This window comes from Ranitomeya imitator, chromosome 6 (genome assembly GCF_032444005.1).
Source record: "Ranitomeya imitator isolate aRanImi1 chromosome 6, aRanImi1.pri, whole genome shotgun sequence".
Taxonomy (NCBI): Eukaryota; Metazoa; Chordata; class Amphibia; order Anura; family Dendrobatidae; genus Ranitomeya; species Ranitomeya imitator.
This window is the reverse complement of record NC_091287.1, coordinates 424,921,057-424,946,827: the sequence shown is the minus strand read 5'-3', so window position 1 is coordinate 424,946,827 and position 25,771 is coordinate 424,921,057. Positions and strand designations below refer to the sequence as shown.

Genomic DNA, 25,771 nt, shown 5'->3' with positions numbered 1-25,771 from the left:
GGTATCAGCGTATTCAGGAGAAACTGGACAACAACTTTTGGGGTCCAATTTTCCTGTAACCCTTGGGAAAATAAAAAATTCTGGGCTAAATAATTATTTTTGAGGAAAGAAAACGTATTTATTATTTTCACGGCTCTGCATTATAAACTTCTATGAAGCACTTGGGGGTTCAAAGTGCTCACCACACATCTAGATAAGTTCCTTTGGGGGTCTAGTTTCCAAAATGGGGTCACTTGTGGGGGGTTTCTACTGTTAAGCCACATCAATGGCTCTGCAAACGCAACGTGACGCCCACAGAGCATTCCATCAAAGTCTGCATTTCAAAACGTCACTACTTCACTTCCGAGCCCCGGCATGTGCCCAAACAGTGATTTACCCCCACATATGGGGTATCAGCGTACTCAGGAGAAACTGGACAACAACTTTTGGGGTCAAATTTCTCCTGTTACCCTTGGGAAAATAAAAAATTGCAGGCTAAAAGATCATTTTTGAGAAAATAATTTTTTTTTTTTATTTTCATGGCTCTGCGTTATAAACTTCTGTGAAGCACTTGGGGGTTCAAAGTCCTCACCACACATCTAGATTAGTTCCTTTGGGGGTCTAGTTTCCAAAATGGTGTCATTTCTGGGGGATCTCCAATGTTTAGGCACACAGGGGCTCTCCAAACGTGACATGGTGTCCGCTAATGATTGGAGCTAATTTTCCATTTAAAAAGCCAAATGGCGTGCCATCCCTTCTGAGCCCTGCCGTGCGCCCAAACAGTGGTTTACCCCCACATATGGGGTATCAGCATACTCAGGACAAACTGGACAACAATATTTGGGGTCCAATTTCTCCTATTATCCTTGGCAAAATAGGAAATTCCAGGCTAAAAAATCATTTTTGAGGAAAGAAAAATTATTTTTTATTTTCATGGCTCTGCGTTATAAACTTCTGTGAAGCACCTGGGGGTTTAAAGTGCTCAATATGCATCTAGATAAGTTCCTTGGGGGGTCTAGTTTCCAAAATGGGGTCACTTGTGGGGGAGCTCCAATGTTTAGGCACACAGGGGCTCTCCAAACGCGACATGGTGTCCGCTAACAATTGGAGCTAATTTTCCATTCAAAAAGTCAAATGGTGCGCCTTCCCTTCCGAGCCCTGCCGAGTGCCCAAACAGTAGTTTACCCCCACAAATGAGGTATCGGCGTACTCGGGAGAAATTGCCCAACAAATTTTATGATCCATTTTATCCTACTGCCCATGTGGAAATAAAAAAATTGAGGCGAAAATAATTTTTTTGTGAAAAAAAAGTACTTTTTCATTTTTACAGATCAATTTGTGAAGCACCTGAGGGTTTAAAGTGCTCACTAGGCATCTAAATAAGTTCCTTGGGGGGTCTAGTTTCCAAAATGGGGTCACTTGTGGGGGAGCGCCAATGTTTAGGCACACAGGAGCTATCCAAACGCGACATGGTGTCCGCTAACGATGGAAATAATTTTTCATTCAAAAAGTCAAATGGCGCTCCTTCCCTTCCGAGCCTTACCATGTGCCCAAACAGTGGTTTACCCCCACATGTGAGGTATTGGTGTACTCAGGAGAAATTGCCCAACACATTTTAGGATCCATTTTATCCTGTTGCCCATGTGAAAATGAAAAAATTGAGGCTAAATGAATTTTTTTGTGAAAAAAAGTACTTTTTCATTTTTACGGATCAATTTGTGAAGCACCTGGGGGTTCAAAGTGCTCACTATGCATCTAGATAAGTTCCTTGGGATGTCTAGTTTCCAAAATGGGGTCACTTGTGGGGGAGCTCCAATTTTTAGGCACACGGGGGCTTTCCAAATGTGACATGGTGTCCGCTAAAGAGTGGAGCCAATTTTTGATTCAAAAAGTCAAATGGCGCTCCTTCCCTTCCAAGCCCTGCCGTGCGCCCAAACAGTGGTTTACCCCCACATATGAGGTATCAGCGTACTCAGGACAAATTGGACAACAACTTTCGTGGTTCAGTTTCTCCTTTTACCATTGGGAAAATAAAAAAATTGTTGCTAAAAGATAATTTTTGTGACTAAAAAGTTAAATGTTCATTTTTTCCTTCCATGTTGCTTCTGCTGCTGTGAAGCACCTGAAGGGTTAATAAACTTCTTGAATGTGGTTTTGAGTACCTTGAGGGGTGCAGTTTTTAGAATGGTGTCACTTTTGGGTATTTTCAGCCATATAGACCCCTCAAACTGACTTCAAATGTGAGGTGGTCCCTAAAAAAAATGGTTTTGTAAATTTCGTTGTAAAAATGAGAAATCGCTGGTCAAATTTTAACCCTTATAACTTCCTAGCAAAAAAAAATTTTGTTTCCAAAATTGTGCTGATGTAAAGTAAACATGTGGGAAATGTTATTTATTAACTATTTTGTGTCACATAACTCTCTGGTTTAACAGAATAAAAATTCAAAATGTGAAAATTGCGAAATTTTCAAAATTTTCGCCAAATTTCCGTTTTTATCACAAATAAACGCAGAATTTATTGACCTAAATTTACCACTAACATGAAGCCCAATATGTCACGAAAAAACAATCTCAGAACCGCTAGGATCCATTGAAGCGTTCCTGAGTTATTACCTCATAAAGGGACACTGGTCAGAATTGCAAAAAACGGCAAGGTCTTTAAGGTCAAAATAGGCTGGGTCATGAAGGGGTTAATTGGTAGTTGCCTCTCAAGCTTGAATAGCTTGGAGTAGGACAACATGTATAAAAAGTATCATGTAATCAAAATACAACTTGCCTAATAATTCTGCACACAGTGTACATTGAAAACAGTATTTATCTCAGAATGAGAATTCTGATAATGACTGATCAATTTTGGCAGAAAAAATAAGCATTTTTTTCTGGTAAGAAAAGTTACAAAGTTGCTTATTTTCATCAGTACTATTGTACTTATCGATGCTGGCCCAGCAGTCAGACCTCCACCAACAATAGATTATTACCTGTCCTGTAGATAGGTATTAACTTGTTTTCACTGGACAACCCCTTTTGGCCATGTTCACATGCTCAGTATTTGATCAGTGTTTCATATCAGTATTTGTAAACCAAAATCAGGAGTAGGTAAAAATGCAGAAGTGGTGATGTGTTTTTACTAACCAAGTAATGAACTTGTGAACGTAGGCTTAAACCAAAATGTGTCCAAATGCACAAACGCTATAGCACATGAAAATTCACTTACTGGTTCATCTTCCCCATTGCTTCCCTATTATCACTTTGGTCATCACAGCAGCATGTGCTCACTTGGCTGCAGTAGGTATGTTCCATAAACCATAGGTGATAACAACAGCGAATGTCTTGCTTTCAAAGTATATTGCAAAAGATTAGTGATGAACGAGTATACTCGTTACTCGAGATTCCCCGAGCATGCTCGGGTGGTCTCCGAGTATTTTGGCGTGTTCAGAGATTTAGTTTAGGTTGACGCAGCTGCATGATTTGCTAACAAACAGGCAATCCCCACATGTATTCAAGCTGGCTAGCAGCCGCAAATCACATAATCGACATAAACTAAATCTCCGAGCATGCCAAAATACTCGGAGACCACCTGAACATGCTTGAAGAAACTCAAGTAACAAGTATACTCACTCATCACTACAAAAGATCACTGCAGCCAAAGAAATAGAACTGGAGTGGAAGCTCTATAGTAATGGACGATTGATCAGGTGAATATACATAGATCTGTTATTCTATACCATTTCCTGCATTTGGCCACAGTTTGTTTAACTCTGAAAACTCCTTTAATGTCTGCATACATGAACACTTCACTGATGGACCTTGTGCATCGATCCCTCATCATTTTCTGCAGTCAGAGACAATAAACCTGTAGCTCCTTGTAAAACATAGCAGGATTTGTGCTTGGGTTAGCTGTCTCTCAATGTAAGCTAATATTCTTATTGAATGACCGCAAATAAATATCTAGAAAATTATAACGAATTGAAACAAAACATATTGGAAAGTTGTAAAACTCCAGTTCAACAGCGATTAGGAATTATTCACATACAAGTGGAATACTCCTTCAGTCGCGATTCACTTTCCATCTAAACCCAACTACAGGCATAATAATTTTCTGCAGTAGTGAAATCTAACTAGAAATACTTAGGTCATCAAACATAACTTGGCCATCTTGAAACTTACATTAACCCATTCGTTAACACAGTTAATTATCATTTTGCACATTATTTTTTCTTCACCTTCTTAAGGCAGTCCCACACGTCCAGATAATTCCGGTAGCGGAAAAATCGATACCGGAATTATCTGTGTCCGTGTGCCCCTGCGTTTCTGTGGCACATCAGTGTGGCACACATGCGGCACACGTGTGCCGCCCGTGTGCCCACTGGGTACCACACGCACCGTACAGGAGACAGCGCTAAAGTTTAGCGCTGTCCCTTGCATCTGGTGCTGAAGCCACGATTCATATCTTCTCTGCAGCAGCGTTTGCTGTAGAGAAGATATGCATATTCCTGTCCTGGCCGCACCTTCTACTGTTTGAGCGGTCACGTGGGGCCGCTCATTTACAGTAATGAATATGCGGCTCCACCCCTAGGGGAGGTGGAGCCGCATATTCATGACTGTAATCGGCGGCCCCATGTGACCGCTTATACAATAGAAGGTGCGGCCAGGACAGGAAGCAGTGCCAGCCAGCGAGGGAGCCGGGTGAGCATTTTAAGAACAGCGGGCAAGCGCACAGGGGGTGGGAGGGGGGGGTGGGGACATGAAGCTTTATTGTAAACACGAGAAACAACAAAAAAAAAGGAATATTCATATCTTCTCTACAGCAAACACTGCTGCAAAGAAGATATCAATGGCGGCTTTAGCACCAGTGGGGGGGACAGCGCTTACTGTAGCGCTGTCTCCTGCACGGCACATGGACTGCACACGGACAGCGTCCGTGTGCTGTACGTGTTTTACATGGACCCATTGATTTTAATGGGTCCGTGTAATCCGTGCACTCCCACGAACACTGACATGTCTCCATGGTTGGCACACGGAGACACGGTCCGCAAAAAATCAATGACATCTGCACAGATGCATTGATTTCAATGTGTTTACGTGTGTCAGTGGCTCCGGTACGTGAGGAAACTGTCACCTCACGTACCGGAGCCACTGACGTGTGAAACCGGCCTTAGAAGAGCCATAACTTTTTTTTATTTGTCCGTCTAATTTAACCATATGAGGACTTGCTTTTTTCATGACAAATTGTAGTTTTGAAAGACACCATTGTTTTATTCAATATACTGGAAAATTAGAAACAAAATTCCAAGTGTGGTGCAATTTTGAATAAAAAAAAGTAGTTCTGCCATAGTTTACTGAGTTTTATTTTTATGGCGTACATTATGTGGTAAAATTCCCTCTGAATAATGATTCTTGAAGTTAGTACAATTACGGCGATACCAACATTGTACAGATTTTTTTAGCTTGTTTTGCCATTTTCTATGGTCGGTAACATTTATAGTTTTTGTCAATTGAGCTGTGTAGGGCTTGTTTTTTTAATACAAGCTGATGGTATTAATGATATGAATTCAGGTTACATATAACATTTTGATCTGTTTGGATTGCATTTTGCAAAGCGATAAGGTGACCAAAAAAACCCTATACTAATGTTTTCATTTTTTTACTTGCTACGGCATTTATCGATTTGGTTAGTTAATTTTATATTCTGATAGCTAAGCCTATTATGAATGTGAGAATACCAAATATCATTTTGTTCATTATTTTTATTTTTATTATTAATATTATTATTTGTTTATATTTCTTTTTAAGGGTGATTCAAACTTTAATAATTTTTGTAAAAATTGTTAAAACTTTTTATAAATTTTTTACTTTATATTTTTTAGTCTTCACAGAGTACTTGAAGCTTCGATTATACAATTTCTTACACTATATACTGCCATACCATAGCATTGTGGTATATAGTGAAAATTCTGGTCTCCTTTGAAGTTCAGCACATAGCTGATTTTCAGAGGAGTATCATGATGGTAGTGATGATTGCCTTCAGCAGGTTTCCTGGTTGTCATAGTAACCCATTTGTGCCAACGATCAAGTCATGGGGTGCATGAGGATGGCATTCAAATGGTTAACAGCAGTGGCCAAAGCTTAGCTGTTAGAGGCAGGTGCTGGCCATTTAATATAGCCGGTATTTGCTCGGCTCCTGACTCCTCTCCACACACAATCACACATACAGCATGTATGTGCTGTTGCACTAAGGGGTTGTACACCTACATTTTTTCATAGTTTTTGAAAGTTTGGTAATTACAGCATAATAATGCATGCACAACAGTGACAGAGCAGAATACCGAAAAAATCTTGTGAACAGCCATATTCTAACATTTGTATCATGATTATATTTTGCACAGATGTCCCGTTGTAGGCTGTGATGGTCAAGGCCACATATCTGGAAAATACACGTCTCATCGAAGTGCTTCTGGATGTCCTTTGGCTGCTAAAAGGCAAAAGGAGAGTTCACTAAATGGCTCATCGCTGTTATGGAAGCAAAATAAGCAGGAGCTGCCACACTGCCCACTTCCAGGCTGCAATGGTCTTGGCCATGTCAACAACGTTTTTGTGACGCACAGAAGGTACTTTGCAAACTTTCTATTCTATTTTTAATCTGATATCTGTTATACAAGAAAAGTCCAACAAAATTTTAGTTTTCGGTCTTACAGAGTTGGATTTAGTGAAAAAAGTTTGAACAATACATAGCGGATATTTCTTACATGTGATACATTCATTTAGGTAATTTTTTCTTTGTGTTAGCACTTACTAGCCACAAGGTTCGTGTAGATCATATAAAGGTTGTCTGGCAGCCAACAAAAAAATCCCCTAAAGTGAGTAAAAAATGCCTTAACTCATGAGTAGTGTTGAGCATTCCGATACCGCAAGTATCGGGTATCGGCCGATACTTGCGGTATCGGAATTCCGATACCGAGATCCGATACTTTTGTGGTATCGGGTATCGGTATCGGATACATAGAGATGTGTAAAATAAAGAATTAAAATAAAAAATATTGATATATTTACCTCTCCGGCAGCCCCTGGACTCAGCGCGGGTAACCGGCAGGCTTCGTTGTTCAAAATCAGCGCTTTTAGGACCTGAGAATCACGTCCCGGCTTCTGATTGGTCGCGGGCCGCCCATGTGACCGCCACGCGACCAATTACAAGCCGCGACGTCATTCGCAGGTCCTTAACGCGCTCATTTTTTAAAAATGAGCATGTTAATGGCTTTCAAAGACGTAGCGGCTTGTGATTGGTCGCGGCCACGCGACCAATCACAAGCCGCAACGTCACCGCAAGCTATTAACGCGCTCATTTTTAAAAATGAGCGCGTTAATGGCTTTCAAAGACGTAGCGGCTTGTGATTGGTCGCGGCCACGCGTCTTTGAAAGTCATTAACGCGCTCATTTTTAAAAATGAGTGCGTTAATAGCTTGCGGTGACGTCGCGGCTTGTGATTGGTCGCGTGGCCGCGACCAATCACAAGCCGCTACGTCTTTGAAAGTCATTACTGCGCTCATTTTTAAAAAATGAGCGCGTTAAGGACCTGCGAATGACGTCACGGCTTGTGATTGGTCGCGTGGCGGTCACATGGGCGGCCCGCGACCAATCAGAAGCCGGGACGTGATTCTCAGGTCCTAAAAGCGCTGATTTTGAACAAAGAAGCCTGCCGGTTACCCGCGCTGAGTTCAGGGGCCGCCGGAGAGGTAAATATATCAATATTTTTTATTTTAATTCTTTATTTTACACATCCCTATGGATCCCAGGGCCTGAAGGAGAGTTTCCTCTCCTTCAGACCCTGGGAACCATGAGAATACCTTCCGATACTTGATGTCCCATTGACTTGTATTGGTATCGGATATCGGTATCGGCGATATCCGATATTTTTTGGGTATCGGCCGATACTATCCGATACCGATACTTTCAAGTATCGGACGGTATCGCTCAACACTACTCATGAGCTTTTGTCATTAAAGTATATTTTACTTGTATTTCTCAACAAACCCCAAAATAACAGCAACCACTGCCCTTGCCTTCCACTTCTTATGTGAGACACTTTATTTTTTAGCAGTTGCCAGTCTCGGGGACACCGTTTCTCCATCTACCCCCATGATTTTCCACCCGTCCCTTATATCTAACAATAAATTTCACAGGAAAGATATATATCTTGGTACTGTGTTAGCCAGTAGATAGAAAAATATTTAGAATTGAGAGTCCTCAGTGGTTAATACCTTTTAATGCAGGGGTAGGCAATTAATTTTGCCATGGGGCCGCATGAGAAATTTGGATGGTTTTAGAGGGCCGGACTAATATAATTAACTCATTTTTACCCAATACTGTAGTATACATATATATAATAAGGCCATCTGCATGGGGCATTACAGCTGGCGGGTTCCATGATACATATGATGGGCAATGCCCCATACAGACACTTGCGCCATATAGTGCTGCACAAATGTTATGGCACCATATATGCTCCATACAGACACTTGCGCCATATAATGCTGCACAAACATTATGGCCACATATACTGCAGCACAAACGTTATGACCCCATATACAGCAGCACAAACATTATGGCCCCCATATAGTGCAGCACAAACGTTATGGCCCCATATACTGCAGCACAAACATTATGGCCCCATATACTGCAGCACAAACATTATGGCCCCATATACTGCCGCACAAACGTTATGGCCCCATATGCTGCAGCACAAACAGTATGGCCCCCATATAGTGCAGCACAAACGGTATGGCCCCATATACTGCAGCACAAACAGTATGGCCCCATATACTGCAGCACAAACATTATTGCCCCATATACTGCAGCACAAACAGTATGGGCCCCATATACAGCAGCACAAACAGTATGGCCCCAAAAAACTGCAGCACAAACGTTATGGCCCCATATACTGCAGCGCAAACATTATGGCCCCATATACTGCAGCACAAACAGTATGGGCCCCATATACAGCAGCACAAACAGTATGGTCCCCATTTAGTGCTGCACAAATGTTATGGCCCCCATATAGTGCTGCACTGTCGGCTGCGCCCGGGGCCCCCTGGATACGCCACTTCTGAGACCACCCCTGATACTCACCCGAAGGACGGAGACCATCAGCCAGCAACTTTCTTCACCGCAGCACATCCCGCACGGCGCTGGAGTGACGTACGCAGGTGACGTACACACGTGACATACAGGGCCGATGCGGAGCGCAGCCTCTTGTGACCGGTGGCATAATGCTGCCTCCGGTCACAAGAATGATTGACACAGCCAGGAGCCAATGGCTACTGATGCTGTGTCAATCACATCCTGACCCTGGAAGACTCCAGTTTGGAGGAACTGTATGCGCTGCAATGCGCAGCATGTGGATGACCTCGGGGCCTTCACTCCAGCCGCCAGCCCTCATAAGCGTCTGGCGGCTGGCCGAGCGGTGCTGGCGGCGGCTGTCAGAAGTGACAGCTAGCTGGCGGGCCGTTAAAAATCATCAGGCCGGCCGGATCTTGCCCAGGTCTGTTTTAATGGCTAACTGAAAAGATGGTAACAAATTGCAAGCTTTCGAGACTACACAGGTCTTTTCATCAGGCAAAGACTAATCACATATTTATGCACAACATAGCACAGAAAAAAAAAAGGAAAAACCATGGATAAGACAGGTGACATGAAGCAGAATTACCATGAGTGATAAACAGTTATGTCCATAAATACTGGGCCAGTTCTTAGATAAGGATTGTTTTATTGTCCTCTGATTAGGGTCTATGTTGTGATGACCCCTCATAATCTGAGGGGCAAGTTCCTTAGTTGATGTAAAAAGACATAAATCCGTATGACACATTCATTCCTGCATTAAGACTGTCAAAGGTCGTCATCAGTTTATATTCCCAGACTCTTCTGTCTCTCTGAGATTTGAAGCTACATTTTAACACAAGTAATTTCATGTCCATAATGTTATGATTTGGGAGACAAAAATGTATTGCCACAGGTAGAGCCATTTTTTTTTCTCTTATTGTGTGGTGTTGAGAATTCATTCTTGTTCTAAGCTTTTGCCCTGTCTCCCCCACATACAGACCCCCAGTTGGACATTTAGTACAAATAATTAGGTACACCACATTAGAAGTGACGCAGCTGAAAGTACCTGGTATCTTGTAGTCCTGATGTGAATTGGGGATCTTTATCTTGTCCGTGGTCATTATAAATAGACAGGTTTTACATTTTTTCTGATTGCATGGAAAGGTATCTGCAGCTGTTGGAGAGGACAGGGAGCTCTTTACAATGATGCTTCTTAGATTTGGGGGCTGCCTAAAACACAGTAGTGGGGGGTCTGGAAAAATGGATTGTACGTGGGCATCTTTTTGTAGTAAAGATTGTAATTTCTGTGCAGCTCCCCTTAGCACCTCCAGATTTGGATTGTAGGTAACTACTAGAGGTACCCGGTTATTTTCTTCTTTAGCTTTGTAATGTAGCAGGTAGGGTTGAGCGAAACGGGTCGAAATTTTTCAAAAGTCGCCAACTTTTGGCAAGGTCGGGTTTCATGAAACCCGACCCGACCCCAGTGTGGGGTCGGCCATGAAGTCGGCGATCTTTTGAATCTAGAATCGGAATTCCGATACCGATTCCCGATATGTTTAAGATATCGGGAATTGGTATCGGAATTCAGATTTAAGTGTAAAATAAAGAATTAAAATAAAAAATATCGCAATACTTACCCTCTGACGCGCCCTGGTACTAACCGGGAACCTTCCTTCCTTAGAATCAGCCTTCCAGGACCCTGCGGTGACGTCGCGGTGACGTCGCGGCTAGTGATTGGCCGTGCGGCCGCCCATGTGACCGCTCGCGCGGCCAATCACAAGCCGCGACGTCACCCGCGACGTCACCGAAGGTCCTGGAAGGGCTGATTCTTAGGAAGGAAGGCTGCCGGAAAGAAGCAGGGCGCGTCCGAGGGTGAGTATATACCTAATAGGTCCTGGAAGGCTGATTCTAAGGAAGGAAGGTTCCCGGTTAGTACCAGGGCACGTCAGAGGGTAAGTATTGCGATATTTTTTATTTTAATTCTTTATTTTACACTAAAATATGGATCGCAGGGCCTGAAGGAGAGTTTCCGCTCCTTCAGACCCTGGGAACCATGGAAACCCAATGCACTGCATTGGGTTTCGAGTTTCGTCCGACCCCGACTTTTTTATAGGATCGGCCGATTTCACTCGACCCGACTTTTTCAAAAGTCGGGTTTCGTGAAACCCAACCCGATCCTATAAAAGTAAAGGTCGCTCAACCCTAGTAGCAGGTGATTCCTTGATATTCTGGTGGCTCTTGTAATCTGGTTTTCAATTATTCTTGGATGGTAACCCTGATTCAAAAAGGTCTTTCTGAGGCGACCAAGGAGTTCATCCCTATCCATTGGGTTGGAAAATATACAATTGTATCTGATGGCTTGGCTGTAGTCAATAGAGTTTTTTATGTGTTTTGGATGGAAACTGTCCCATTTAAGGAATGTTGGACGGTCGATTGGCTTCTGATACAGGGATGTCTCTATTTTATTGTTCTGCAGCTTAATGATGGTGTCCAAAAAGTTAATTTCAGTGCAGGAGTAGTTGAGTATCAAGTTGATGGTAGGATGAAATTGATTAAACTGTTCATGGAACGTCTTTGGCTGTGGCTCAGACTCCATCCAGATGATTAAAATGTCATCAATGTAGCGGTAGTACGCCAGAGGCCTGATGGGATATGAGGACAAAAAGTCGCTTTCAAGCTTGGCCATGAAAAGATTTGCATAATGTGGGGCCATTTTACTTCCCATTGCTGTGCCAGTCTCCTGTAGATAGATCTTCTTGTCAAATTCAAAGTAATTGTGGGTGAGGATGAATTTTATAAGTTTCACCACAGAATATGCATCAGTCCCTGTGTTTTCCAGGAAGAATTTGCAGGCATTTAATCCATCCTGGTGTGGGATATTGGATCAGAAAAAATGTAAAACCTGTCCATTTATAATGACCACGGACAAGATAAAGATCCCCAATTCACATCAGGACTACAAGATACCAGGTACTTTCCGCTGCATCATTTCTAATGAGGTGTACCTAATTATTTGTACTAAATGTCCAACTGGGGGTCTGTATGTGGGGGAGACAGGGCAAAAGCTTAGAACAAGAATGAATTCTCACCACCACACAATAAGAAAAAATAAGAAAAAAGAATGGATCTACCTGTGGCAATACATTTTTGTCTCCCAAATCATAACATTATGGACATGAAATTACTTGTGTTAAAAGGTAGCTTCAAATCTAAGAGAGACAGAAGAGAATATAAACTGATGACGACCATTGACAGTCTTAATGCAGGAATGAATGTGTCGCACGGATTTATGTCTTTTTACATCAACTAAGGAACTTGCCCCTCAGACTATGAGGGGTCATCACAGCAGAGGCCCTAATCAGAGGACAATAAAACAATCCTTATCTAAGAACTGGCCCAATATTTATGGACATAACTGTTTATCACTCATGGTAATTCTGCTTCATGTCACCTGTCTTATCCATGGTTTTTCTTTTTTTTTCTCTGTGCTATGTTGTGCATAAATATGTGATTCTTCAGAATTTCTTTTAGTCTTTGCCTGATGAAGAGACCTGTGTATTCTCGAAAGCTTGTAATTTGTTGCAATCTTTTCAGTTAGCCATTAAAAGGTATCAACCACTGAGGACTCTCAAGTCTAAATAAATTTCACAGCACATGAGGTGTAAGGCCTCATTCAGACGTCCATGAATACTATACATGTTCTATCTGTGATTTTGATGTATACTGCTCGTACCCATTAAAGTCTATGGTGCTATTTACCTATGTTTTTTTGAGGACTGAATATTTTCAAAAAACTCATGGAGATATGTCTGTTTTAGGTCAGAGTCATGGTGGATCAAAATCATCCTTACAGTCCTTGGGTACTTGATTATCACAGACAGAGCATGGATGGCATCAGTGTGCAATTTGTGTGCTGTCCTTGATTACCATTATAATGGATAAGAGAAGCCTTGTTATTTTACTTATTTTTCATACAAAACAAAATCACTGATGAAACTGATGGTAAAAACTACACTGATCAAACACTGATGGATCCAAAACGTTTTGGATCCAAAACGCTGATGAAACGTGGATCGTTTGTGACATACAAGAAAAATGAGTAACGTCTGAGTAAGACTTAAAGCTTTTTTGGTAATTTTTGGTAATAGAGCAATGACCAAGAGAAGGGGCTGACTTAGGAAAGGAGCAATCACACTGTGGTAATTTGAATCATGATGCACAGACCCAATCGGAAAAGACAGTCTATGTCAGTGTGACATTAACTGCAAGAAAAGTACACTAATATATACACTTAAATATATTAGAGCCTTGTTTTCTTATGATGAGATGAATTTAAAAAAAAGTCTCTAGACAACCACTTTAAAGTCACCACAATATTTGCTGTTTCAAAACAAGAGAGTATCATCCAACCTTCCAAGAAAACATATAGAAGGATGGATCAGAAATTATTATAATTAAAACAATTCATTATATTTTGCCTGAGGACAAATATGTTTTTGCTAAATTCCTGTTATATTAATTTGCTTAATTAACCCACTAAACTGAAAAAGTTGGAATAAATACTATAGAGAAATGTTTCAAGCATAAAATGTAATATTGATGTATCGGGTACTTTATTACCGTCATAACTTGATAACTATTAATGTAGATGCATTTGGCTATCTATGAAAAACACACATTAACCCCTTTACCCCCAAAACCTGTTTTCACCTTCCTGACCAGGCCAAATTTTACAATTCTGACCAGTGTCAATTCATGCGGTAATAACTCTGGAACGTTTCAACATATCCCAGTGATTCTGAGACTGTTTTTTCATGACACATTTTACTTTATGGTTTGGTAAATTTAAGTACATTTTTTTTGTGTTTATTTGTGAAAATACTGAAAGTATGGTGAAAATTTTGAAAATGTCATAATTTTTAAATGTTACATTTTTATACCCTTAAATCAGATATCACACAAAATACTTAATAAATACCATTTACCACATGTTTACTTTACATCAGCATCATTTGCTAAACATATTTTTTTGTTAAGAAGTTAGAAAAGTTAAACATTTATTAGCAATTTTTCATTTTTACAACAAAATTTACAAAAACTATTTTTTAGTGACTACATCACATTTGACAAAAAAACCCTGTTTGGGAGAGAAGAACAGACAAATTGCGGCGCCCTAAGTGCGTAAACACAATATTATAGTCTTTAAAGGGTGCACAATTTTATGCACTCACCTGATAAAAGACTAAAATGACTTTAGATCGTGTATCCTCCAAATTCCCTCTGAGATACTTTTCAATATACAGGGCTTGCAGCTTGCCTCGGGTGGATCCAAGTGAGAGAGCCAGAGTAAGGCTCACACAGGATGAGTAGTTCAAGAAAAGCACATCCAGCCCATGAATGGCAGCGCTTCCCAGGACTCACATTCAAAGATGATATTTCATATTTTTTTATTTCATAACTTAAAATAGAAGAGATACAACGCGTTTCGGATACAGTATATATCCTTCTTCAGGTATCATAAAAACACAGTACAAATCCCCTTTTGTACTGTGTTTTTTGTTATGTAGGCAATCCAGTGACACAGTGTGCCAGCAATCAGAGCACATACAGTGATCTGACAATAACCCAAAAACAATAGAACGAGCTCTGAGACGTGGAATCTCTGTAGACCGCAATACCTGAACCTATCCTAAACACAACTAAAGGCAGCTGTGGATTGCGCCTGACACTACCTATGCAACTCGGCACAGCCTGAGGAACTGACTAGCCTGAAGATAGAAATACAAGCCTGGCTTGCCTCAGAGAAATACCCCAAAGGAAAAGGCAGCCCCCCACATATAATGACTGTTAGCAAGAGGAAAAGACAAACGTAGGGATGAAATAGATTCAGCAAAGTGAGGCCCGATATTCTAGATAGAGCGAGGATAGCAAAGAGAACTTTGCAGTCTACAAAAAACCCTAAAGCAAAAAACCACGCAAAGGGGGCAAAAAGACCCACCGTGCCGAACTAACGGCACGGCGGTACACCCTTTGCGTCTCAGAGCTTCCAGCAAAACGAAATGACAAGCTGGACAGAAAAAGTAGCAACAAAAGCAAAGAAGCACTTATCTAAGCAGAGCAGCAGGCCACAGGAAAGATCCAGAAGCTCAGATCCAACACTGGAACATTGACAAGGTGCAAGGAAGACAGAATCAGGCGGAGTTAAATAACAAAGCAGCCAACGAGCTCACCAGAACACCTGAGGGAGGAAGCTCAGAAGCTGCAGTACCACTTGTGACCACAGGAGTGAATTCAGCCACAGAATTCACAACAGTTTTTATGATACCTGAAGAAGGATATATACTGTATCCGAAACGCGTTGTATCTCTTCTATTTTAAGTTATGAAATAAAAAAATATGAAATATCATCTTTGAATGTGAGTCCTGGGAAGCGCTGCCATTCATGGGCTGGATGTGCTTTTCTTGAACTACATCACATTTGAGTGATTTTGAGGGACCTATGTGAAAATACCACAAATTACACCATTCTAAAAACTGCACTCTTCAAAGTGCTCAAAACCATATTCAGTAAGTTTATTAACCCTCCCAGGTGCTTCACAGGAATTAAAGAAATGTGGAAGAAAAAAAATTAAATATTAATTTTTCCCATAAAAATGCTGCTTTAGCCCTAAATTTTGCATTTTCACAAGTGTAACAGGAGAAAAAGGACCATAAAATTTGTTGTGCAATTTTTTCTAAGTACGCCGATACCCTACATGTGGTGGAAAACTACTGTTTGTGTGAACGGCAGGGCTAGGAAGGGAAAGACAATTGAATTTTGGAACAAAAAATTGCCTAGAATACATAGTGAGCACAATATTGTGCTTGCAGAGCCACTGTTGTACCTAAAAATGTAAAATCCCCACAAGTGACCCCATTTTGGAAACTACAGTACATCCCTTATGGAACTTATCTAGAGAGCAATAAACCCCCAGGTCCTTCACAGAGTTTGATAACGTTACATGAGAATAAAAAGATCACATATTTCCTTCCAAAATATTAACCCCATATTGTGCATTTTCACAGCGGTAACATGAAAAAATGGACCATACAATTGGTTGTGCATTTTCTCCTGAGTACGTGAATATCCATATGTGGTGGAAAACTACTGTTAGGGTACACGACAGGGCTCGGAAGGGAAGGAGCACCATTTGATTTCTGGAATGCAAAATTGGCTGTAATAGACAGCAGACCCCATGTTGCGTTTGGAGAGCCCCTGATGTGCCTAAAGAGTGGAAACCCCACACAAGTGATCACATTTTGGACACTACACCCCTCAAGGTACTTATCTAGAGGTCTGGTGAGAAACTTGGACCACAATTGCTTCACAGGCTTTTGTAACATTCAGATATGAAAATAAAAAAAATCTAATTTTTCACACAAAAATGTTTCTTAAGCCCCTATTTTTGTATTTTCATAAGGTTAACAGGAAAAATGGAAGCCATACTTACTAACCTGGTCAAAATACTTATGCACTACAGGATGCTATAGGCCTCAGTGATAAAAGGCAGAGACAGTATAGATGAAAAATACTGACAAAACAACCAGTCACGCACCTACTAATCATGGAGGGGGTGGTTGCATATTATGCTACATGCAGACAAATAAGGCTTGGATAGGACACTAGTCACATAGGCAGCCTCAAATGTGATCACAAGGACTAAGGCATAAATCTAGTAACATATATCTAACAAGACATAAAACATACAAACAATGGACATAGCTCTTGAGATCCATCCTACTTTTGGTGACACTGGTCAAGTCCAACTCAAGAGTTTTGCCCACAATTTTGGCTTCTTCTGTTACAAATCCATTTAAAATACAATCATATGGATGAAATTCCAGGGTCTATAGCTGAATGTACATTACCTATTTGTTTGAACACACCATAACACTTCTGCATAGCAGCCTCTTACAAAGAATTTAGTGTACATAGGCCTCACCTCAAAAACTAGTTTTTAGAGGCTGACCATCTGTACTCAAGTTAAAGCAGATATATCTCCAGATTCCACAATACAAATATCACACGTTATTAAATAGATCTCTTAGACCTAATGTACCTGATGTGTATTTCACAGTTTATCTGGATGCCCTTTAAATGCACAAGCCATAAAGAAAGGGAAACCATCAGAGGAATTATTGAGTGTCAAAATAAAGACAAGTGGAGGTAAGGACATGCTGTGCTTCCAGAGTTACAAAATTCATTTCACTCATCTGAATACTTCTCTTTGATTCATTAACAGGTTTCAGTAAGCTAAAAAAAAAGCATAAAACATAAATGTATTTCTTACTGCCTTTTTTCAATAAAATTTCTGACATACGCATCTAGTTCTTGATCAGGATGCTTGAAAGCATTGCCTAAGGCTTTACACAGAATGAATCAAAATGATGCAAAGATGTAAATTAGAAGAAACCGTTCTTTATTCTTTTAAGCTTTGTGCTATGCTTCATGAGTTCTTTTTAATATTTCCCAATTTTGTGTTCATAAGTATGTATTAGTATTTACAGTATATAGACTATCAAAATCTAAATGTCTACTCTGGTTGGTTGTAAGTTTATCTTCTATTCTAAGTCTAAGGACTCATTTAGACAGTAATAAAAGAGTGATGTTAGAAAATTATTAAAATACATGCAAGCCGATCCGGGGTTATTTATTGACTTGCTTAGACAGGCCAACCGCACTTTATGTGTACTGAACAATCATTGATATGATCGTTCTGTACGCAAACTAAATGTTGTTATTGGCACATGTTCTATTAATACAGGAAGATGTTTTACCGAGAACAATGATTTTTAAGCTTTCATGAAAGTCATCTCATTCAACAAAGGATCATTTTGCTCATTCCATATTCATCAGGAGATTGTTGGCATTTTTAGACAAAACATAATCTGGAAAATACATGTCTAGAAAAGGTCATTCCTGAGGTTTGGCCTCTCTAATTGGCCCCTACGATGTCTTCGTTCAAATTCCGAAACATTGCAATGATCAGTGACCCAATAACATTGTTCTTTACTCATAGCTCAAATTATAGTGCCTTAGTAAAATTTTAACAATAATGATCCATGCAGTGCATGGACAGTTTATCAAGGGCACGTATGGTCATTTCTCCGTGGATTGGTGTAAAAAATACAGTGAATACTTCTTGCCCTGCTACATTACAAACTATGGCCTTCACCAGCACCATCCACAGAACTGCCATTGCCAGTGGCAAGTATAGCACACAATACTGTTGTGACCAGTCAGTCAAACAGAGCTGAGTGGGAGTGAAACCACAGGGAACCTGCCGCCCTAAGACCAGTCCATTTAGTCACTCCCTGTTGAAAGTATGATTCAAAATACATAGACTGTTCCTACACCAGACATATTCTAACTTAGTCTGATGATTTCTGCTGCCTGAACCATGGACAGCATGAAGGAAATAGACTGTTTCATTACAAATGTTATATCTAATCAAATGTAGCTGTAAAGATAAAAGAATCGAGTATAAGATGCACAAATTAAGTTTGGTGCCAACTTTTTGACATTTGAGATTGCAAATCCAAACAATTTTTTTTGTTTCAAACTAATCACCGAGAATGGCTGCCATCATGTACAGATAAGAAAAGGCAAAGAAAGTTGATAATATCACCTCGAGCACAACACAACGAGCATGCTCATAATGTCTTGTAGTTGCCTGACCACATAGCACAGCTAATTATGAGGGATTATTGTCAGAGGTCACTGATAGCTGAGAGACACTATAAAAGTCCAAGCAGGAGAGGCAGCTGCAATTTTATGGGAAAACATAGTCATAGCTTAATCCTCACAATATGTACTATGTTTGTGTTCACACGTTCAGTATTTGGTCAGTATTTTATATCAGTATTTGTAATCCAAAACCAGGAACAATCAGAGGAAATATATTATTGAAACACGTCACCACTTCTGTATTTTTACCCACTCTTGGTCTTGACTTGCAAGTACTGTCTCTGAGGCAAAAGACTTGCCAAATACTCAACATATGAACATGGCCTAAGTGTGTAAGGAAAACAACAGATGTAATTACAAGAATTTGATAGTGAGACCGGGATAGAGGTGGAGACATTGACACTTTCTAAGGTCACATTCACACGTACAGTATTTGGTCAGTATTTTTATCTCAGTATTTGTAAGACAAAATTAAAAGTGGAACAATTTGTGGAAAAATACTATAGAAACACATGATAACTTCTGCATTTTTCACCCACTCCTGGATTTAGCTTCCAAATACTGATATAAAATACTGAATGTGTGGCCTTTAAAGAGTGATATTGGACAGGGTAATATGGAAGGAAATACCTATGTCACATCATCTGCAACTAAGGCCTCATTCAGATGCCCATTTTTTTTATGTGAGTGGAAAAATTTAACATTTTTTTCAGTGTTTTGGATCAGATTTTCATCATTGATAGGTCATTGTGACAGTTTTAACCACCAGTTTTTCATCAGTGCTTTTTACGTATGCAAAAAAATGCATAGTTCCTCCTATATATCGCAAAGTCAAAAATAGATAACACATGTATTGCACATGTTATCTCATAGTCTACGGGTCGAGATTTTCATAGACCCATAGACTTGCATAAGTAATTTTAATCCACGACTAAAAAAATGGCCATAGCTCCGTGATTTTATTTTGCAAACACACAGTCCACAAAAAAGATATGTAAACAACATGATATATTATACTAGCTGAAGAGCCTGTCGTTGCTCAGGCATAGTAACTAACTGGATTATCCTCCATCCCATAGTCCCGTGCCCATATAACCATCATATATATATACTCCATCTCATAGCCCTGTGCCCATATACCCATCATACATAACCTCCATTCCATAGTCCCGTGCCCATATACCCATCATACACATCCTCCATCCCACAGTCCTGTGCCCATATACCATCATACATATCCTCCATCTCATAGTCCCATGCCCATATACCCATCATACATATCCTTCATCCCATAGTCCCATGCCCATATACCAATCATACATAACCTCCATCCCATAGTTCCGTGCCCATATACCCATTATGACATCATTGTTGCCATGGCAACCTATTATGACATCATCATCACATGGCAACCATTATGACATAACCATTCCCATTGCAATCTATTATGACATCATCGCCATGGCAACCATTATAACATAACGTCACCATTGCAACCTGCTATGACATCATCATCGCCATGGCAACCATTATGACATCTTCACCATGTCAACCTTTATGACATCATCATCGCCATGGCAACCATTATGACACATATTGACATCATTGTCATCATGGCTGGCAACCATTATGACATAACCATCACCATTACAACCTATTATGACATCATCGTTGCCATTGCAACCATTATGACATAACCGTCACCATTGCAACCTATTATGACTTAATCATTGCCATGGCAACTATTATAGCATCATCATCGCTATGGCAACCTTTATGACATCATCGTCACAATGGCAACCATTATGACATCATCGTCGATACACACATACATACAGTTAGGTCCATATATATTTGGACAGAGACAACATTTTTCTAATTTTGGTTATAGACATTACCACAATGAATTTTAAACAAAACAATTCAGATGCAGTTGAAGTTCAGACTTTCAGCTTTCATTTGAGGGTATCCACATTAAAATTGGATGAAGGGTTTAGGAGTTTCAGCTCTTTAACATGTGCCACCCTGTTTTTAAAGGGACCAAAAGTAAGTGGACAGATTCAATAATTTTAAATAAAAAGATCATTTTTAGTACTTGGGTTGAAAACCCTTTGTTGGCAATGACTGCCTGAAGTGTCGAACTCATGGACATCACCAGATGCTGTGTTTCCTCCTTTTTGAAGCTCTGTCAGGCCTTCACTGCGGTGGTTTTCAGTTGCTGTTTGTTTGTGAGCCTTTCTGTCTGAAGTTTAGTCTTTAACAAGTGAAATGCATGCTCAATTGGGTTGAGATCAGGTGACTGACTTGGCCATTCAAGAATATTCCACATCTTTGCTTTAATAAACTCCTGGGTTGCTTTGGCTTTATGTTTTGGGTCATTGTCCATCTGTAGTATGAAACGACAACCAATCAGTTTTGCTGCATTTGGCTGGATCTGAGCACACAGTATGTCTCTGAATACCTTAGAATTCATTCGGCTGCTTCTGTCCTGTGTCACATCATCAATAAACACAAGTGACCCAGTGCCACTGGCAGCCATGCACGCCCAAGCCATCACACTGCCTACGCCGTGATTTACAGATGATGTGCTATGCTTTGGATCATGAGCTGTACCAAGCCTTTACCATACTTTTCTCTTTCCATCATTCTGGTAGAGGTTGATGTTGGTTTCATCTGTCCAAAGAATGTTCTTCCAGAAATGTGCTGGCTTTTTTAGATGATTTTTAGCAAAGTCCAGTCTAGTCTTCTTATTCTTGATGCTTATGAGTTGCTTGCACCGTGCAGTGAACCCTCTGTATTTACTTTCACGCAGTCTTCTCTTTATGGTAGATTTGGATATTGATACGCCGACCTCCGGGAGAGTGTTGTTCACTTGGTTGGTTGTTGTGAAGGGGTTTCTCTTCACTATGGAGATTATTCTGTGATCATCCACCACTGTTGTCTTCTGTGGGCGCCCAGGTGTTTTTGCATTGATGAGTTCACCAGTGCTTTCTTTCTTTCTCAAGATGTACCAAACTGTAGATTTTGCCACTCCTAATATTGCAGCAATTTCTCGGATGGGTTTTTTCTGTTTTCGCAGCTTAAGGATGGCTTGTTTCACCTGCATGGAGAGCACCTTTGACCGCATGTTTACTTCACAGCAAAACCTTCCAAATGCATGCACCACACCTCAAATCAACTCCAGGCCTTTTATCTGATTAATTGAGAATGACATAACGAAGGGATTGCCCACACCTGTCCATGAAATAGCCTTGGAGTCAATTGTCCAATAACTTTTGGCCCCTTTAAAAACAGGGTGGCACATGTTAAGGAGCTGAAACTCCTAAACCCTTCATCCAATTTTAATGTGGATACCCTCAAATGAAAGCTGAAAGTCTGAACTTCAACTGCATCTGAATTGTTTTGTTTAAAATTCATTGTGGTAATGTCTATAACCAAAATTAGAAAAATGTTGTCTCTGTCCAAATATATATGGACCTAACTGTACCCATACACTCGTTTTTATATATATATAGATCTAGTACATGTCTTGTCTGTGAAAAACATTTATAAAACTTGTACAGGAAAATTGGTTGTCTGAATAAGGCCTAACAATGTGGGTTAGGATGTAGAGCAAGTAACAACAGCAGCATTGCTGGTACCAGCCTTCTGGCCAGTATTACCAGACACAGGCCACAGTTGTAAGCTGCATTTGGTAAGCATATTATTTAAATTAAAACAAAAAAATAAGATTTCAAAATATTTTATTTTAAAAAATAAATTTAAATTTAAGAATTGTATATTTTTTATTTTAAAATGCAAGAGTCGGACAATGTAGTGTGTGTAATGTTACCACCATTTACCATTCGTTTAACTACAGTCATATATTTTCAAATCATTTCAACATTGCTAAATTTTAGTACTGTACACATCTTTTGAGAGCATTTGGTGGCTTTGGGGCCCTTTGAAATTGTGCTGAATCAATTTAATCCTAATCGATTTTTAATGTCCTGGCGGAGGGAAGGAGGTTGTCACTCAGGATTTTACGGTACATGGCTCCATCCATTCTCCCATTGATGCAGTGAAGTAGTCCTGTGCTCTTAGCAGAGAAACACCCCCAAAACATAATGTTTCCACCTCCATGCTTGACAGTCGGGACGGTGTTCTTTGGGTCATAGGCAGCATTTCTCTTCCTCCAAACACGGCGAGTTGAGTTAATGCCGAAGACCTTAATTTTTGTCTCATCTGACCACAGCACCTTCTCCCAATCACTCACAGAATCATCCAGGTGTTCATTGGCAAACTTCAGATGGGTCTGCACATGTGCCTTCTTGAGCAGGCGGACCTTGTGGGCATTGCAGGATTTTAAACTGTCAATTGACAGTCATTTTGCATTTCTTCCATTTTGTTACAATTGCACCAACAGTTGTCTCCTTCTCACCCAGTGTTCTTACTTATGGTTTTGTAGCTCACTCCAGCTTTGTGCAGGTCTATGATCTTGTCCCTGACATCCTTAGAGTTAGAGTCTGACTGATTAATTAAGTCTGTGGACAGGAGTCTTTTATAAAAGTGACTGTAAGACAGCTGTCTTTAATGCAGGTAATGGGTTGATAAGGAGCATCTAACTGGTCTGTAAGAGCTGTAACTCTTAAAGGGAATCTGTCACCCCGTTTTTTGAGATTGAGCTATAAATACTGTTAAATAGGGCCTGCGCTGTGTGTTCCTATAGTGTATGTAGTGTACCCCGATTCCCCATGTATGCTGAGAAATAACTTACCAAAGTCGCCGTTTTCGCCTGTCAATCAGGCTGGTCAGGTCGGGAGGGCGTGGTGACATCGCTGGTTCTTCCTCAGCTTTACGTTGGTGGCGTAGTGGCGTAGTGGTGAAGACACAGCGCGCGATCTGCGCTGTCATCCCTTTCGTCAGTGGGGGCGGCCATCTTCCTGGGGCCGCGCGTGCGCAGATCGAGTGCTCTGCTGCACGGGCTTCAGGAAAATGGCCGCGGGATGCCGCGCGTGCGCATTAGAGATCGCGGCGGCCATTTTCCCAAAGCCGAGATGCAAACTCGGCTTTGGGAAAATGGCCGCCGCGATCTCTAATGCGCACGCGCGGCATCCCGCGGCCATTTTCCTGAAGCCCCGTGCAGCAGAGCACTCGATCTGCGCACGCGCGGCCCCAGGAAGATGGCCGCCCCCACCGACGAAAGGGATGACAGCGCAGATCGCGCGCTGTGTCTTCACCACTACGCCACTACGCCACCAACGTAAAGCTGAGGAAGAACCAGCGATGTCACCACGCCCTCCCGACCTGACCAGCCTGATTGACAGGCGAAAACGGCGACTTTGGTAAGCTATTTCTCAGCATACATGGGGAATCGGGGTACACTACATACACTATAGGAACACACAGCGCAGGCCCTATTTAACAGTATTTATAGCTCAATCTCAAAAAACGGGGTGACAGGTTCCCTTTAATAGTTGGTAGGGAATCAAATACTTTTTCTTACTGCAAAATGCAAATACATTTATATAATTTATACAATGTGATTTTCTGGATTTTATTTTTGATATTCTATCTCTCAATGTTAACATTAACCTACCCTTAAAATTATAGACTGTTCATGTTAATATCAATGGGCAAACTTACAAAATCAGAAAGGGATCAAATAATTATTTCCTTCACTGTACATATGAACCTGCATGGTTTCATAAAATACCCTTTATGAATACAAACAGAATGGTAGTACTTCTATGAGCCCGTACATCCTCTATGCATGGAGTGTGCTCCTAGTTCCTGACCAGTGCACATGTTACAGTTGTTTAGAGTGATCATCGGGTAGTACCAGGACCCTGCCCCTGACCGATCTACAGGCCTGTCAAATGTTAGAACACAAAGTGTAGGTACTCTCTAATAGTGTAGACAGTTTGTATTATGAAATATGATGACGGACTTACAATGTCAACAAAATGTTACTAATCACAACATAGTAGTTTAACCCTTTCGCCTCAGCGCCTGTTTTCACCTTCTTGAGCAGGCCAATATTTTCAATTCTGAATAATGTCTAGTGATGAGCGAGCACTAAAATGCTCAGGTGCTCGTTGCTCGGGTCGAGCAGATTGGTATACTCGGGTACTTGGCCAGAACAACAAGCCTAATGTAAGTCTATGGGAGACCCGAGTATTTTTACCGCAATCCCCCGTGGGTCCTTTTAAGGTCTAAACATGTCTGAAAATCATGGAAACACTGCTAAAATGACACAGGAATATCATGGGGATCACCCCTGGAAGCATTCCTGACTCCTAGTTCACAGCTTTAAACATTTTTTCTGAGATTCATTCCATTTTTTCCGGTGCCACAAAAAACACACTAAATTGAAACCAAAACGGATTTTGCTGTGAAATATGTTAAGGTACATCCTTTGCAGGTTAATGACTTGCCTGTAAGGCCAAATAGTTAACCCCAGACCGAAAATTTCCTACAATACTTAGGCTTAGTTCAGACGCAGCATTTTTGAAGCGTTTTTCAACTTTAACATTACTTTCAACCACTACATATGCATTCATTGGGAAATGTCATTGTAACATTTAACAACCCTACCTGCTCATGTGGTGTGTAACACATAAGCAGACCCATCTTGTTTCATTTATGAAGGAGGGACTCTTGAAGTCAAAGAGCCTATATTTACTGGTGCATCAGGCGGCATTAAAGAGCCATTGTGAAACAGTGGGTTTCCTAAGCTGTTGTAGCCTATGCTGTGAGTGGATGGGCTGCAAAGAATTATGACGCACCACAATACCCCTTTCATAAGATATCCAGGAGGGCCACCTGAAAAATATTGCATTGAATGCAAGGCTTGCCCTGCTACCAATTCATATGCACACCAATAAGCCTTTGAACCCACATACTGGATGGGCCCATGCAAATCCACTTCACAATATGAATTTTGTGCTCCATACTCCTTTGTTTTACACATTGTCAGAAAAGTCAGCCCTTC

The 25,771-nt window shown here is 40.7% G+C and overlaps 1 protein-coding gene across 3 annotated transcripts in view; it reads left to right on the top strand.

Moving 5' to 3' along the window:
• ST18 (ST18 C2H2C-type zinc finger transcription factor) overlaps positions 1 to 25,771 on the top strand; it is a 524,976-nt gene that overhangs the window by 441,947 nt on the left and 57,258 nt on the right. For all 3 annotated transcript variants that reach the window (XM_069731333.1, XM_069731332.1, XM_069731331.1), the window contains exons 18-19: positions 6,365 to 6,586; positions 17,189 to 17,277. In XM_069731333.1, the coding sequence (XP_069587434.1) occupies positions 6,365 to 6,586; positions 17,189 to 17,277 (311 nt within the window). The remainder of the gene's footprint in view (positions 1 to 6,364; positions 6,587 to 17,188; positions 17,278 to 25,771) is intronic.